Consider the following 15,010-nt stretch of genomic DNA (forward strand, 5'->3'; position numbering starts at 1 on the left):
TATTCTTTTTCTGTTTACACACTTGACTTTTGACCAATTTTTTACTTTACCCTTTTACAGGAAAGACTTCATGGAAAGTCACTAAGATATTTTATCTTATTTTTATATGTTTAAATACCCATCTATGCTTAAATTTTGATGTGGATAGTATTTAACATAATTCGGTTGTGAGTCCAGCCTGCATTTTCTATCCAACTTTTTCACCTCTAGGTTCCAGAACAATATGGTTTAACCAGACTATAAATTTTTTTGAATAATCCTAAAATGTTTGGTAATTTTTTATTTATTTATTTATTTTTTTTGGTGAAAGTTAGTCCAGTCTTTTCTTTTTTTTTTATGTTTATTTTTGAGAGAGAGAGACAGAGACAGAGCATGAGCAGGGGAAGGGCAGAGAGTGAGAGAGAAGGACACACAGATTTCGAAGCAGGCTGTAGGCTCTGAGCTGTCAGCACAGAGCCCGACGTGGGACTCAAACTCGCGAACCGTGAGATCATGACCTGAGCCAAAGTTGGACGCTTAACCAACTGAGCCACCCAGGCGCCCCAGTTAGTCCAGTCTTTAACTAGATTTGATGTAAATTTGACTTTGGCCAAGGTTTAGGTGTGTAAATCCACTGATATGGGGGATGATTTTCAGTCATACGTTATTATGAGCCAGCATGAGGAGATACTGTCAGTGAGAGGAATGTGTTTAGAAAAGAGCAGTAAAGGAAAGAGAGGGGGTCCCAGGGATGGTACAGAAGGAAGATAGGGAAGGCAGAGCAAAGAGAAGGGGGTAAAGGTACAGGAAGGTGATCAAAAGAGAGGCCTGTCTGGAGTTGGTCAGAAGAGTCTGGATTCTTAGGTACTAGACTTTTAGGTACTCTGGATTTTTATTAGCCTTTTTCTAAAAGTCTTTAAGGGAACTAATTTGGTGCTATTGGCACTATAATGACTGTACATGTAAGAAGTAGGACAATGACCTGGAAGTTCACTGAATAACTGATTGCCCATATTCAAATGATGAGAACAAACAAACAAGAGACAATAATCAGCCCAGAGAATCCCAGTCATACCTTGTCTGTAAGAGCCCCGAATGATGCAAAACAATTCAAATCTAGAAGCTTATATCAAGGACAATAAAGAGGTGATGCTCGGGGTGCTGGGTGGCTCAGTCGGTTAAGTGTCCAACTTCGGCTCAGGTCATGATCTCACAGTTTGTGGGATCAAGCCCCGCGTCGGGCTCCGTGCTGACAGCTCGGAGCCTGGCGCCTGCTTCGGGTTCTGTGTCTCCCTCCCTCTCTGCCCCTCCCCTGCTCGCACTCTGTCTCTCTCTAAAAATAAATAAACATTAAAAAAATTAAAAAAAAAAAAAAGAGAGGTGATGCTCAAGAGAAGAGAGTGATGCATTTATCAGGAGCAGGACATACTCAGCTGTGCAGTCACTGAGACTCCCAGGAGGGGAGATAGCAAAAGTTTCTACTTTATTGATCAGGTTGAGTAGAAGAGGGTCCCAGTCCCAGCACCAGAAATCAGAAGAAGATTAATCAAAACACTGAATGAAGCACAAGACATCCTTCACAGTGCTGCAGCATGAGAACCATTCTGAAAGGATGTTCTGTCTTGAGGAAGAAACGTGGAGATTTTGTTGAGATTTAGCCTAACCTAAGAAGTCAGCCTGAAGTTTGACTAGCTTTGGGAATAGTTGGTCAAAAGTGGTTCTTGGAAGAAGGAGGTATTGTTTTTGCAGTTTGGGAGCCATTGGCTGGACACTACCATCCAAAAGCTAGTAATATGTATAGATAGCAGGTCACCAAGTATGGCCTACAGAGAATGGGAGAAAGTGTAGTCTCTCAGAGAACAGAATTTGTGGCAATTTAATTATTTGACCAGGAAACTCAAACCCAATTTCGAATCAAGGAAGCAAATACTTGACCTAATACCACTGAGATTGTAGATGATACCTTTCACCTCAGTATCCCTGTCCAGCAGGACCTGGCATATGCTTGACTGGTGACCCATGTCTGAAGCTGTTGTGGAAGTTTCCTTCATTGTCTTTTCCTAAGGGGAAATCTTTATTGTCTCTTCACTGTTTTCTTCCATTACTGTAACACACAACTACTTCAAGTGCTCAATTTGACCGCTTAATCCTTTGGGAGTCCTGGCTCAACCACTTTGTAGCTGTGTGACCCACTTCTTAGTTACCCTTGACCCACAGTTGAAAGTTTAAACTTTGTCTTTCAGCGTGTACGTATGTTTATATGACCGTAATTCAGGAAACTCTTCACCTCTCATTGTGTGAATGTGTAATGTTTCCCTACCTTCAGATGGTATTACCAAATTAGATGATAAAATCTGTTAGAGGAGTGCCATTTTGATTGGCTTAGAGATCAGTACGCACTTGCATAAATGAAGCATTAAAAAAATTCCCAGAAAGTAATACTTTTTTGAATTTTTTTAAGATTTTATTTTCAAGTACTCTCTACACCCAACATGGGACTCACTCAAACTTACAACCAGGAGGTCAAGAGTGAAATGCTGTACTCACTGAGCCAGGCATCCTGAGCCTCTAATACTTTCAATGTGAGAAAAAAGGGCATTTTTATAGAAACTAAACCATTTTAAGAATTCAAGCTAACATAATTGAAATAAATCTCTGACAAACAAAACTAGTTTAATAATTTTGGTTTAATAAAAATACCTTTCTTTCTCCGAGTTATAGACATTAAGTAAAATATTAGTGTGCATTTTTATTCTACTTAGATATGTTCTTAAACTTAATTGGTTTACTGATCCAATAAGCTAGCATTACTTCTACTTAATGTTTAAGATTACATTTTACTTGTAAAAGTGTAAATTTGTGTTTAACTAAATAGAATAATTATCCTAACAAACTTTATTTTAGCAATAATTAATTTGAAGTTAATTTTCAAGATCTTCAGGAAATTAAAACCTTGAACAGTAAATTGAGTTACTTAATGGATATTCATTAGGCATCTAGATCATTTCCAAGATAAAATACTGAAATAATGATTACTAAGTATAATTTAAGTTCATACGCTTCTTGTTTTTATATGCTACAGAAAGACTTTATCTTTGGGTCGAGAAGTGTATAAATGCTGCTGTGTGACCAATAGTACATAATTATCCACCTCCTACTTTTCTGTGTCAAATAGAAATTACTTTGGTTAATTGTCCAGTGCATTTTGTTCTTTATACTCCAGAATATCTAATATCTCTTGAATCCATTGATGTCTTTTTATTTCTATCACAGTCATCACTGCAGTTGTTTAAGCTGTGATAATCTTTCACCTGAACTATTGAGCTAGTTTTTTAAATTACCTCTACAATTTATAGTACTATTCATAAAATTAAAATCAGAATATAATATTCACTCCTTTATAACTGTTGGTGTCTGTTCACTGCACGGTCTGACCTCATCCGTATCTTTTCTTTTCTTTTCTTTTCTTTTCTTTTCTTTTCTTTTCTTTTTAACTTTTTTTCACGTTTATTTATCTTTGGGAGACAGAGAGAGACAGAGAACAAGCAGGGGAGGAACAGAGAGATGGGGGAGACACAGAATCAGAAGCAGGCTCCAGGCTCTGAGCTGTCAGCACAGAGCCAGCCCAACAAGGGGCTCAAACTCACAAACCGTGAGATCATGACCTGAGCCCAATCAGTCGCTCAACCGACTGAGTCACCCAGGCGCCCCCGTATCTTTTCAGCTTCATCTTCTATTCCTTTTCTACTCACTCTCACTGCGCTTGAGTCACATAGGCTTCCTCTGCTCATCCTTTCCAACCCAGGGCCTTGGTCGGTGCTTGCCTGAATGTTCTTTGCATGACTGACTCCTTTTCATCATCCAGCTCTCAGATAAAATCTTACCTTCTTGGGGCCCCTGGGTGGCTCCTTTGGTTACGCGTCCGACTTGGGCTCAGGTCATGAACTCACTGTGAGTTCAAGCCCCCGGGTCGAGCTCTCTACTGACAGCTCAGAGCCTGGTGCCTGCTTCAGGTTCTGTCTCCAGCTCTCTGCTCCTCTTCTACTCTCTCTCACTCGCTCTCAAATATAAAATAAAACATTAAAAACAATTTTTTAAATCTTACCTTCTCTGAGAGGTCTTTACTGACCGCCCTGTCTAACGCAGCCCAGTCCCCACCACATTTCCATTTTTATTTTCTTCTTAGTGCCTACCCAGTACCATGATCTGAAATTATCTTAGTTGTTTTTCACTTGATTATTTTCTATTTCCCCGACCAGAACATAAGCTCCATGAAAACAGAGACCTTATATTAATCACCACTGTTTCCTCAAGGCCAAGAATGTGTCTGATACATGAAAGGAACTCAATAAATATTTGTTTATGGATGAAGGAATGTCCATAACATTGCTGAGTCTTGCCGTGTCAACCTCCATCCCTATTGAACTGAAAAATCAGGCCTGGGCCAGGACTGCTGGTCTTCCATTTCTTCGCATCCCCAATTGTTTTCTGCTTTAATGGCCTTAGCCTCCAGGCATAGACCCAAAACAAAGAGGTAGAAAGGAGTCGCAATGAACCTATCTTCTCTAATCTCCCGAAGAATGTTGCCCATGCTCCCCAACTACATTCCATCTTCAGTCTTGGAATGGCAGCCCTCTTTCAGCAAAGATATGCATGAAAAGAGGCTATTTGCAGGGCAGGGTCAGGGTTCCAGGAATTCGTAATGTTTTCCCTATATTCCTAGTGAGATTCTCAAGATTCCACTCTTTCCCAAGCAAGTGTATCGTCCTCTCCCAGTCTGTGCATTTGGTTGGCTGCTTTGGGGCCTGGCGAGTCAATGATGTATCGATCTGAATTTCAGAATCTGATCTGTGGTTTTGCTTTTCTTTCCAAGCTTCCAGCTTGGCCACCCTGAACTGGAATTTGTCTCATTGTATCAGCCTACTCTGATCAGCTCAACATTCATTCAACATATATGTATTGAGTGTCTACTGTGGGCCACCGTTGTGAGCGGAATGCATTAGGAAACACAGGAGAACAAGTTCCTTGCCGCAGAGGAGCTTCCACCCTAGTGGTATGGATGGTGGGTGGGATCACATTAAACGTAATAAATAGGCAAATTGTATAGGATATTGCAACGTGATAAGTAAGTACTTTGGAGAAAAGTAAAAGTAAATGGGAGTAAGGAGAAGGGGAGGTAGAGACTGCAGTTTTAAACAGAGAAGGAACCTTTATTTTTTTATTTTTATTTTTTTTAATTTTTTTTTAACGTTTATTTATTTTTGAGACAGAGAGAGGCAGAGCATGAACAGGGGAGGGGCAGAGAGAGAGGGAGACACAGAATCTGAAACAGGCTCCAGGCTCTGAGCTGTCGGCACAGAGCCCGATGCGGGGCTCGAACTCACGGACTGTGAGATCACGACCTGAGCCGAAGTCGGACGCTTAACCGACCGAGCCACCCAGGCGCCCCGAGGAGGAACCTTTAGCATGTGACATCCGAACAACAGTCGAAGGCAGGGAATTATATATTCAGTCATGTGAATATCTAAGAGCAAGGCATTCCGGGCAGAGGAAGCAACTAATTCTAAGGTCTTAAGGCAGGAACCTGCCTGGCATCTTAAGAATAGCCGTGTGGCTGGAGGAGGGTGAATGGGAGTAAGTAGGAGGTAAAGCCAGAGATGTGATGGGGGGTCAGAACAAGTAGGGAGGGCCTTTAGCCATTGTGAAGACTTTGGTTTTTGCTCTGAGTAACATGGCAGGACTTTTAACAGAGGAGCACTGATTTAAGGTTTGAAAGGATTCCTCAGACACTGTTGAGAACAGACTCTACCAACACAGAGGTAGAAGCTAAGAGACCTATTAGCATCCAATAGGGAGACCTGTTCCTTCCTGTGCCAGTAATCCAGGCCAGAGATAATAGTGGTAGAAGGGAATATAGTTGGAGGGGAGGAAACGTTTTCCTTGACTTTCTCGAGGTCCCTGGTTGAGTCTGAAAATTAAACTGATAAAGATTAACAGGAGAAAAGCATTATATATTTATTTTACGTGACACAAGACCCTTCATAAGGAAATGAAGACACCCCCAAAATGGTTAAACCCGAGTGTTTTTAGTGCTAGGTTTGATGCAGTGAAGAGTCATGGAAAGATACAATAAGAGAAAGAGTATGAACTAAAAGTAGTAAAGTGGGGGAAACAGCAAGGCTTGTTAATTTGGTTGGAGATGGGGTTATTCTTTTCCTCTGGTTATAGGGAGGGCACCTCTCACATGAGGGTCTTGTGACCTGCTAAAAGCAAGAGGGCAGGGGGAAGGTCAATAATCTTCCTCCTTCTGCCGTTTCCTTAGACTCCTTCAGCTTGAAATATTCAGTATGCCAAGGAGCATATTTTAGGATAGCATGTCCTGAACCCCATTATAGTGAAAAATAGATTCCTGATATACTTTGAATATAAGCCCACAGGAAGAAATGGCTATGTCATTTGAAAGAAAAGAGTAAAGATGAGTCCAAGATTTTCTCCTGAACAATAGAGTTGCCATCCACGGAGATGGGGAAGGCCAGGGGTGGAGGCAGCTTGAGATGTGTATCAGACTACTAAGTGGGGAATGTGAGCAGACAGTTGGATACACAGGTATGTGAGTTGCTGGCTTGTATAAAGTATTTAAAGTTGTAAAACTGAATGAGAGAGTGAGAGTAGAGAAAGAATAAACGATGGAATGCCTGACTGGCTCAGTTGGTGGACCCTGCGATTCAACCTCGGGGTTGTAAGTTCGAACCCCATGTTGGGTGTAGAGATTGCTAAAAAATAAAATCTTTAGGGGTGCCTGGATGCGTTAGTCAGTTAGACACATGACTTCGGCTCAGGTTATGATCTCATGGTTTGTGAGTTTGATCCTTGCATCAGGCTCTGTGCTGACAGCCAAAGATAAATAAATAAACTTAAAAAAAATAAAATCTTAAAAAAAAAAAAAAAAGACCATCAAAGGCTGAGCTCTAGGGCACTCCAACATTTAGAGTAGTGCTGACAATAGAAATATCATGTGAGTCTTGGGGCACCTAAGTGGCTCAGTCAGTTAAGCCAGACTTCCACTCAGGTCATGATCTCACGTTTGTGAGTTCGAGCCCCACATCAGGCTCTCTGCTGTCAGCACAGAGCCCGCTTCAGATCCTCTGTCCCCCTTTCTCATTGCCCCTCCCCTGCCCATTCTCTCTCTCTCTCTCTCAAAAATAAACTTAAACCAAAAGGGAATATCATATGAGCCACATTAATTTTAAGTTATAGCCACGTTAAAAAAAAGAGACAAAAAAGAAATAGGTGAAATTAATTTGAAACAACATTTTATTTAACCTAAGATATCCAAAATGTTATCATTTCAGCGTGCAATCGCTATAAAAATTATTAACGAAATATTTTATATTCCTTTTTTCCTCGTAAGTCTTTGAAACCTTGTATGTGTTGAACACATTTCAATTCAGGCTCGCCACTTTTCTAGTATGCTATGGCCACCTGAGGCTAGCTGCTGATGTGTTGGATAACACAGATGGAGTGGTCTAGAAGAGAGTGTCTGGCAAAGGTGATGGGGAAGGAGGAATATGTGAGGTTGAAAGGAAACAAAGACTTCATGGCACCCTGGAAGCTGTTTGGGTGGGAGTCGTGAGAATCTGTAGTTTTCTTATAACAGTTTCAGTTTTCTCAGTGAGGAGAAAGCCAGGTTTATTGCTGGGTGAGGATGTGGGAGGAGGTATGGGCAGGGGTATGAGGACAGAAGAGAGACCGGGAGAAGGAGCAGAGGAGGGAGATAAAGGATGAATGCTGGACAGCATGAAAACTCAGAGAATGACCATCACAAACTTAAAGTGAGAACAGGTCAGCGAGGCTGGGTGTTTTTCTCTAGACAGGATAGACAGAGACTTGGATTTAACCAGGGTAATGGTTTTATGCTCTCCTTCTTTTTTTGTTTTTTTTTGTTTTTTTTTTTTTTTTTGGTTTTGTTTTTTTTAATAATATGTCTAGGAATATTTTTAAAAATTTTTAATGTTTATTTTTGAGAGACAGCATGAGCAGGAGAGGGCGGGGGCAGGGGCGGGGGGGAGACCCAGAATATGAAGCAGGCTCCAGGCTCTGAGCTATCAGCACAGAGCCTGACACAGGGCTCGAACTCATGAACCGTGAGATCATGACCTGAGCCAAAGTCGGACGCTCAACCAATTGAGCCACACAGGCACCCCTCTATTTTTGTTTTAAGTTAATTTCTTTATTTTGAAAGAGTGAAAGAGACAGCACGAATCAGGGAGGGGCAGAGAAAGAGAAAGAGAATCCCAAGCCTGTCATGGGGCTTGATCCATGAACCATGAGATCGTGACCTGAACCAAGATCAAGAGTTAAATAAACACTTAACCAACTGAGCCACCCAGGTGCCCCTACACTCTCCTTCTTGACGTCACTTTCTTTTGATTAAAGTTGTCTGCTCATATGAGGTAAATCAAAAAAGGGAATTTATTGGAAGAATTCTGGATAATTTTTAGAAATCAAAAGTTGCTGAAAGAGTCAGGAAGCAGGCAGCAGCCAGGAACCAAAGCAGTGGGCCCTCTACACGTCTGCCTCCTCCTTCTCCTCCAGCATGCCTTGTCTCCTGGGTTTCCATCCACAGTCCTACAAAAGACAGTGGTCCCACTGTCCCAGAACATATTTGGGTCAAACAAGATATGAGTCAAGGAAAAAATCATGTATTCAAAATATTGTCTTATAACATGTTTGCAAGGACGTATGGCATCAGAGGCTGATACCCAGTAAGTGTTCCACTGAAGTTTTGTGGAATATTCGTGTGAATGTGTAATTTAAAAAAAAAAAGATCATGATATGATGCCCATACAGATATAAAATGAACACATCAAAGATATTTGACTCATTAATTAATGAGGGAATAAGTAAGATGTTTCAACCAGTTCAAAAGAGAATTCAAAGACAATACATATATGTAGTCATAAAATCAATCTACAAATTGTTGCAAAATCAGTTGTTGTTGTTGTTTGGTGAAGAGTGTGAAGGGAAAGAAATCAGTTGTCTTTTTCCTGAGTATACAGGATTCATTTTGCAGGTGTATAAAACAGAATTATTTGCATTGCTATGTTATCTACAACTTACAGTATTGTAAAATAGCTCAAAGATGATGGAAAGTGAAAATCCCCATAGAACCAGGTGATTTAGAATGGTGCACTGTATACAACGCATAGATTTCCATTGAAGACATCCAGCAAATTTTTTGATCCATTTCAAAATCTTTCACAATTTTTTTTCTGATAACTAAAAACACCTTGAGTTGTTGGAAAGCACATTTCTTTATGATTCTCTCATTGTCCAGTATTTTTATGTGCTCAGTATTTTGTGCCTTTTCGTTTTTTTAAAATGAGGTTTTAGGGGCGCCTGGGTGGCTCAGTCAGTTAAGCGTCCGACTTCGGCTCAGGTCATGATCTCACGGTTTGTGGGTTCCAGCCCCGCGTCGGGCTCTGTGCTGACAGCTCAGAGCCTGGAGCCTGCTTCCGATTCTGTGCCTGTCTCTCTCTCTCTCTGCTCCTCCCCCACTCACACTGTCTCTCTCTCTCCTTCAAAAATAAACATTAAAAAAATAAAAAAATAAGAAAAAAATAAATAAAATGAGGTTTTATATTTAATTATTTAGTTATATGGCACTCAGAGACATAGTCACACACAATAAAGCACCAGATATCTGGATTCCTTGGGACATGTGCATAAGTTTTATTTCTTTGAGCCCCAAAGTTCTGTCATCTCATCCATTTTGGTTTTTCTAAACCATATTAGATCTTGGGGCGGGGGGGGGGGGGGGGGGGGGAGGGTACTACCAGTGATATGAGTAAATTGCTCCTGTAAAGGATTAGAATATGCCATCCCAAAATATGCCATTTTGGCATAAGAATGATTTAGAGCTGGAGGCAAATGAGAATCAATAGTTATAGAAAGAAGCCTTCTCATAGCCTTCCCTATCTCACTGAAGGCAGAAACTTCTGGGAAATGAGGATTGCTATAAAGAGAAGTTTTCTGGGGGAGTTCTATGGCCATGAAGAAGAAGGAAAGTCAGCACTGACATGGGTCTGCAAACAAAACTTACTGATGAAAACCATTATCTTCTACTTTTTTACTCCCCTATAGTCACCTTTCCAGTTTGCCACCCCGTAAAAACTTAAACTCATTTTCCTTTATCTTGTCACTTCTCTACAATTTTATTGTTCTTTGTTGAGATGCTAACATGTTGAGGTGAGTTCCAAGTTCTAACCATCCCTTTAATAATTCTACATATCCCCTCCCATTGCCATGTGATTTTCAGGACACATCCCATTGATGGCAGGCTTAGCCACCTGACATGTTTTGTGAGTCAAGACTATTTGCTACTTCCTAACTGATGCTTCAAGAGCCATGGCTTTCCACTTTTCTTTTCCTTCTGCGAGGAAAACAGCTTCTTCCCAAAAGAAGTTTTTGCATCCACTTAAATCCAAGAATAAGAAGACATACATATAGAGCAGAATATTGGCCAACCCACAACTGAGCTGACATAAGCAAGAAACACACCTTTGTGATGATAAGCTTTTGGGGGTTGAGTCTGTTGTTTGTTACCATAGCATCACTTACTTATGCACTTCCCTTTTATTACACAGGGGATATATGTAAGATCTTCTGTTGAACTTTGCATCCCACATTGTGTCTTGATTCCCTTTTCTCCTTGTTGAAACAGTTCTTTCAGTGAAAGTCTGTGATTACTACAATTTCTGAGTCCTTGCATGCCTGAAGATGTCTTTGTTTTACCCTTACTCTGGAATACTAGTCTCACTGGGCATAGAATTTTACATTTACCATTATTTTATTTCACCATTTTGGAGATTTTATTCCCTTATCTTTTGGCATCTGCTGTTACATAAGAGAAAGTCTGATATCAATCTGATTCTTGTTTCTTGGTACATAATCTGTCTTCCCTCTTTGGTAGCTTTTAATGTTTCTCCTTCTTGTTTTCAAGTGTGTCTGTGAGTTTTTAAATCTATTTTCTCCCGCATTTTATGTATTCAGAGAAGGAGGAGGCTTCCATGCCTGCTCCACCTGCTGTCTTGACCCAGAAATTGGCTCCTGCGTTACTAAATGGAGAGGACTTGCTTTGATGAGATGTACTTGTCACTTTGAGTTGTCCATTTTTGTATAATGCTGCAAAAGCCTGGTGCCCCTCAGGCATCTGATGCAGCTTACAGAACTATTTGGATTTACCCTGGGAATCATTAATAAACTTCTGTGGTTTTTTTTTAGTTCTGTGTCCTTTTTGAGGGTCTCCAACTCCCTCTTCTCTTCTTTCTGGCTATCAGATTCCACTCCATTCTAGTGTCCGTATATGCATCCATAACAATCTTCTGCATGTTGCTTGACCTCTTACCTGCTCCTCAGCTACCTCAGATTTATTCCTCCTGCTTTCTTGTGCAGAGCAATTGTGTTCTCTCTAGCTCCTGCCTCCAAACTCAGCTTGCAACTCCACTTTGAAAATCCACAGGATTATTCATGCGCTCTAGTACACAGTGGGAGATATCTTCTGACTCCTTTTCTTTTTTCTACCCGTTCGGCAACAGAAAGAAATGGTATAGACGTTTATTTCTTTATTGCTATAAATCATGCTTCTGTATTAATGGGAATTATGTCTGACTCCTACTAATAAAGACTCGGGGCGCCTGGGTGGCTCAGTCGGTTAAGCGTCGGACTTCAGCTCAGGTCACGATCTCGCGGTCCGTGGGTTCGAGCCCCGCGTCGGGCTCTGGGCTGATGATGGCCCAGAGCCTGGAGCCTGCTTCCGATTCTGTGTCTCCCTCTCTCTCTGACCCTCCCCCGTTCATGCTCTGCCTCTCTCTGTCTCAAAAATAAATAAACGTTAAAAAAAATATTAAAATAATGATAATAATAATAATAATAATAATAATAAAGACTCATATTAAATGGCTTAATGTAATAAAAATTTTTTTACTCCATGTAATCAAACTTGGTAGGTTAACCTTCATAAGCAGTTCGAGGCTAGTATGGTAGCTCGTTGGTCGTCAGAGACCCAAACACTTTTTATTTTTCTCTTTGGCCTTCCTTAACCTTCAAGCTTTCAAACCCAGTGTCCCTTCGTGGTCTCAAGATTGTTGCCAGATCTCCAGCCATCACAACCACATTCCAACCAAGACAAAGAGTGAGATGAGAAGGGCAAACACGTATTACATACCCCCCACCTGAGTCAACTGCCCTTTAGAAGTTTTCACACACTGTACCTCTTCCGTTTATATTTCACTGGCCCTTCCTAGCTGCAAGAAAAAGATTTTGTTGTCTCAGATAAATTGAATACATTTTGCCTTTATGCCATCACTTTTGGTTGCTCTATAATGTACATTAGCTTGCTTCCTGATTCTCAATTATATTCTAGTTAGATGCAATATGACTCAATATTTAAAATAAATATACATGTTTTGATTTTTATGGCCCCTGGCTATTTCCAAAGATCAAGTCAATAGCTATAAAATGGATAAAACATTAAGTGTCAAAATCATCGACTATACCAACCTTGAAATACCATCCAGGGAGCACTGTAGAATTGGCAAAATTAACTCACACAATTGCCAGTTAATTGAATTCTGTGTTCCCTGAGCAGCTTTAGCGCTGGCTAGGTGCCAGTTACCTGTGGTGGGTACTGGGAACGCTCACCATGCCCCTGTCTTTGAAGGGTTCCAATTTCCATGACTCACAGGTGCCTGGAGGCGGGGGGAAGCCACCAAATGGTTTTACACAGAGGAAAGATGTGATCCCATCTGTATTTCTGAAAGATACAGACTAAGTATCTAGACAAGGTAGGGTGAACTGGAAGAGAAAAGACACTTGGGCCAGGGGATTTCGTTCTGGGGGCTAAATATCATTTTGTGTTGCTGTGCCCTTTTTGTCCAATAACTACACCTTGCCCTCTGTGCCATCCATGTGCCCGGTCTATCCCCAAATCCTCACTACCCCTCATCTTTAGATTTTTCTCACCTTAAACTTTCAATCCCATGCCTACTCTCCTGGAGGTCCAGCGATAGTCAATGTGACTTTCTGGGGGTGAGGAGTCAACACTTCTTCATTTATTATTCACACATTTCCTGAGCTTGCACGTTGTTCTGGGCTTGGGGCTATGGGCTAGGGTTGCAAAGGTGGGTCAGACTCAATTGTCACACTCAATGCGGGAACAAATTATTTTGACTTCTATTTATGCTTAGGAGTGTTAAGAATCTAGGGCTAATTTTGGCAGGAAAGGGGGGTAGGTAAGAAGGGCGGAGGCAAGAATCAGAACAAAATGAGCAGTCTGAGGGGCACCTGGGTTAAGCGGTTGGGCGACCGACTTTGGCTCAGGTCGTGATCTCGCAGTCTGTGAGTTCAAGCCCCACATCGGGCTCTTCTGTGCCGACAGCTCAGAGCCTGGAGCCTGCTCCGAATCCTGCGTCTCCCCCTCTTTCTGCCCCTCCTCCGCTTGCGCTCTGTCTCTCTTTCTCTCAAAAATAAATAAACATTTAAAAAAATTTTTTTAAAGCGAGCAGTCTGGGACTGAGAGCAGTGAAATCAGGAGGGCAAATTTTTCCTCAGGGCCTAGTGGTAGTTTCCCCTAACCCCAGACTGCCCCCTCCCCTTCCTTTTCCCCTTCCTCCTCCTCTTCCTCCTACTCCTGTCTCCTCACTTCGCAGCCAAGCTTGGCTTCCAGTCAAACTTTCCGGAAATCCCCTACCCAATTTCCAGCTTTTGAAACAAAGACTCTCTGGAGACTATTCCCATTGTCCTTGGAACTAGAACAATGTGCGGTAGAGCCTCCTCCTTGGCTTCAGGCTACATCCCTGCTCCCAGCCTTCTCGGCCAAAGTAAAAGCTTCCTCGACTCTCCAATCACTGTCCCCATCTGTCTAGAGGCAGGAAGTTGGGGGAGGTAGGAGGAAAAAGCACTTTCTATTAACTGCTCCTGAAACCCAAAGTCAGCCCCAGCCTCTAAGTCCTACCTGGGCCTGCCTTCTCCGGGCCAGAACTAAGAAGGAATCTCTCCACAGGACAGCAGTTGGACACCTGAATATGCTGGGAGTGGGCAGACAAGCTCAGGGCTTGATTCCTGTAGTTTCTAAACCTCTTTTGATGCCTTAGTTTCCCCCTGCCATCGAGGTGAGAGGACCAGAGATCATTCTAAAGGCATTGGCCGGTCTGGTTTTTTTCTCACTGCACAGCTCCTCTTCCACTCCCAACTCTGACCCCAGGAGACCCCTGTCCCATTCCTTGTCCACTTCTGCCAAAAGGGCTGTTAGATGGGGGAGGGGGTGCAGGCGGGCTTTTCTTGCACCATCCTGGCGCCTGACTGGATCGGGTTACTGGAGGCAGTCTGGATTTGAATGTGCAAATAAACAGAAGTCGCTTTGATCCGCCAGGCTGAGAGGGAGGGAGAAGAAAACCGAGTGCCCTGGTCAGAGAAGTGCATGCTGGGCACTTGAAAGAGGGTTTGGGGGATGTGGAGCATGAGCTGTCCTTATTCCTTTGACAGGACAGAAAACCTATTTAAAAAAAAAAAAAAAAAGAAAAAGGAGATCTAGAAAGAGGCAGAAACACACTTCAGGCATTTCAGACTTCCCGTGCAGTCCAAATATTCCTTGGGCCCTTTCTTGCTGTTACCAGGAGGAGAGTGGTACCTTGGACCTCACCCTCCCTCAGGGCTGTCCCACCTTTGGGACTTCTCGGGTGCTCTTGGGAGAGGGAGAGAAGGAATGGAGCTGTGGTTGTATGAGGTTCAGGGTGGGACCATAGGTCGAGAGGGGGTAGGGCCTATTGTCTCCCTGGGCACCAATCCACAGCCACAGGCAGGCTTAGAGAGGGAGAGACAAAGGAGGGGATGGGAGAGCACAAAGGGAGCGAGGAATGAAATGGTAAGTAAAGGCAAACAAAAGTGAACCGGGGGAGACAAAAGCTGGGAACAATATTCCCCAGGCAATAGGCTCAGGAACAATAGGGACACTGACAGCCCCACAAAGACA

At 42.2% G+C, this 15,010-nt stretch overlaps 1 protein-coding gene across 8 annotated transcripts in view; it reads left to right on the forward strand.

The window, feature by feature from the left end:
* SNRPE (small nuclear ribonucleoprotein polypeptide E) overlaps positions 1 to 15,010 on the forward strand; it is a 132,894-nt gene that overhangs the window by 94,847 nt on the left and 23,037 nt on the right. Inside the window, exon 7 of one of the 8 annotated variants that reach the window (XM_081791915.1) lies at positions 11,032 to 11,248. The exons of the other annotated variants lie outside the window; for them this stretch is intronic. Within the exon in view, the coding sequence (XP_081648041.1) occupies positions 11,032 to 11,073 (42 nt within the window). The 3' untranslated portion in view covers positions 11,074 to 11,248. Of the gene's footprint in view, positions 1 to 11,031; positions 11,249 to 15,010 lie in introns of those variants that run through there. 8 annotated transcript variants of the gene reach the window in all.

Source organism: Panthera onca, chromosome F1 (genome assembly GCF_046562875.1).
Source record: "Panthera onca isolate mPanOnc1 chromosome F1, mPanOnc1 haplotype 2, whole genome shotgun sequence".
Taxonomy (NCBI): Eukaryota; Metazoa; Chordata; class Mammalia; order Carnivora; family Felidae; genus Panthera; species Panthera onca.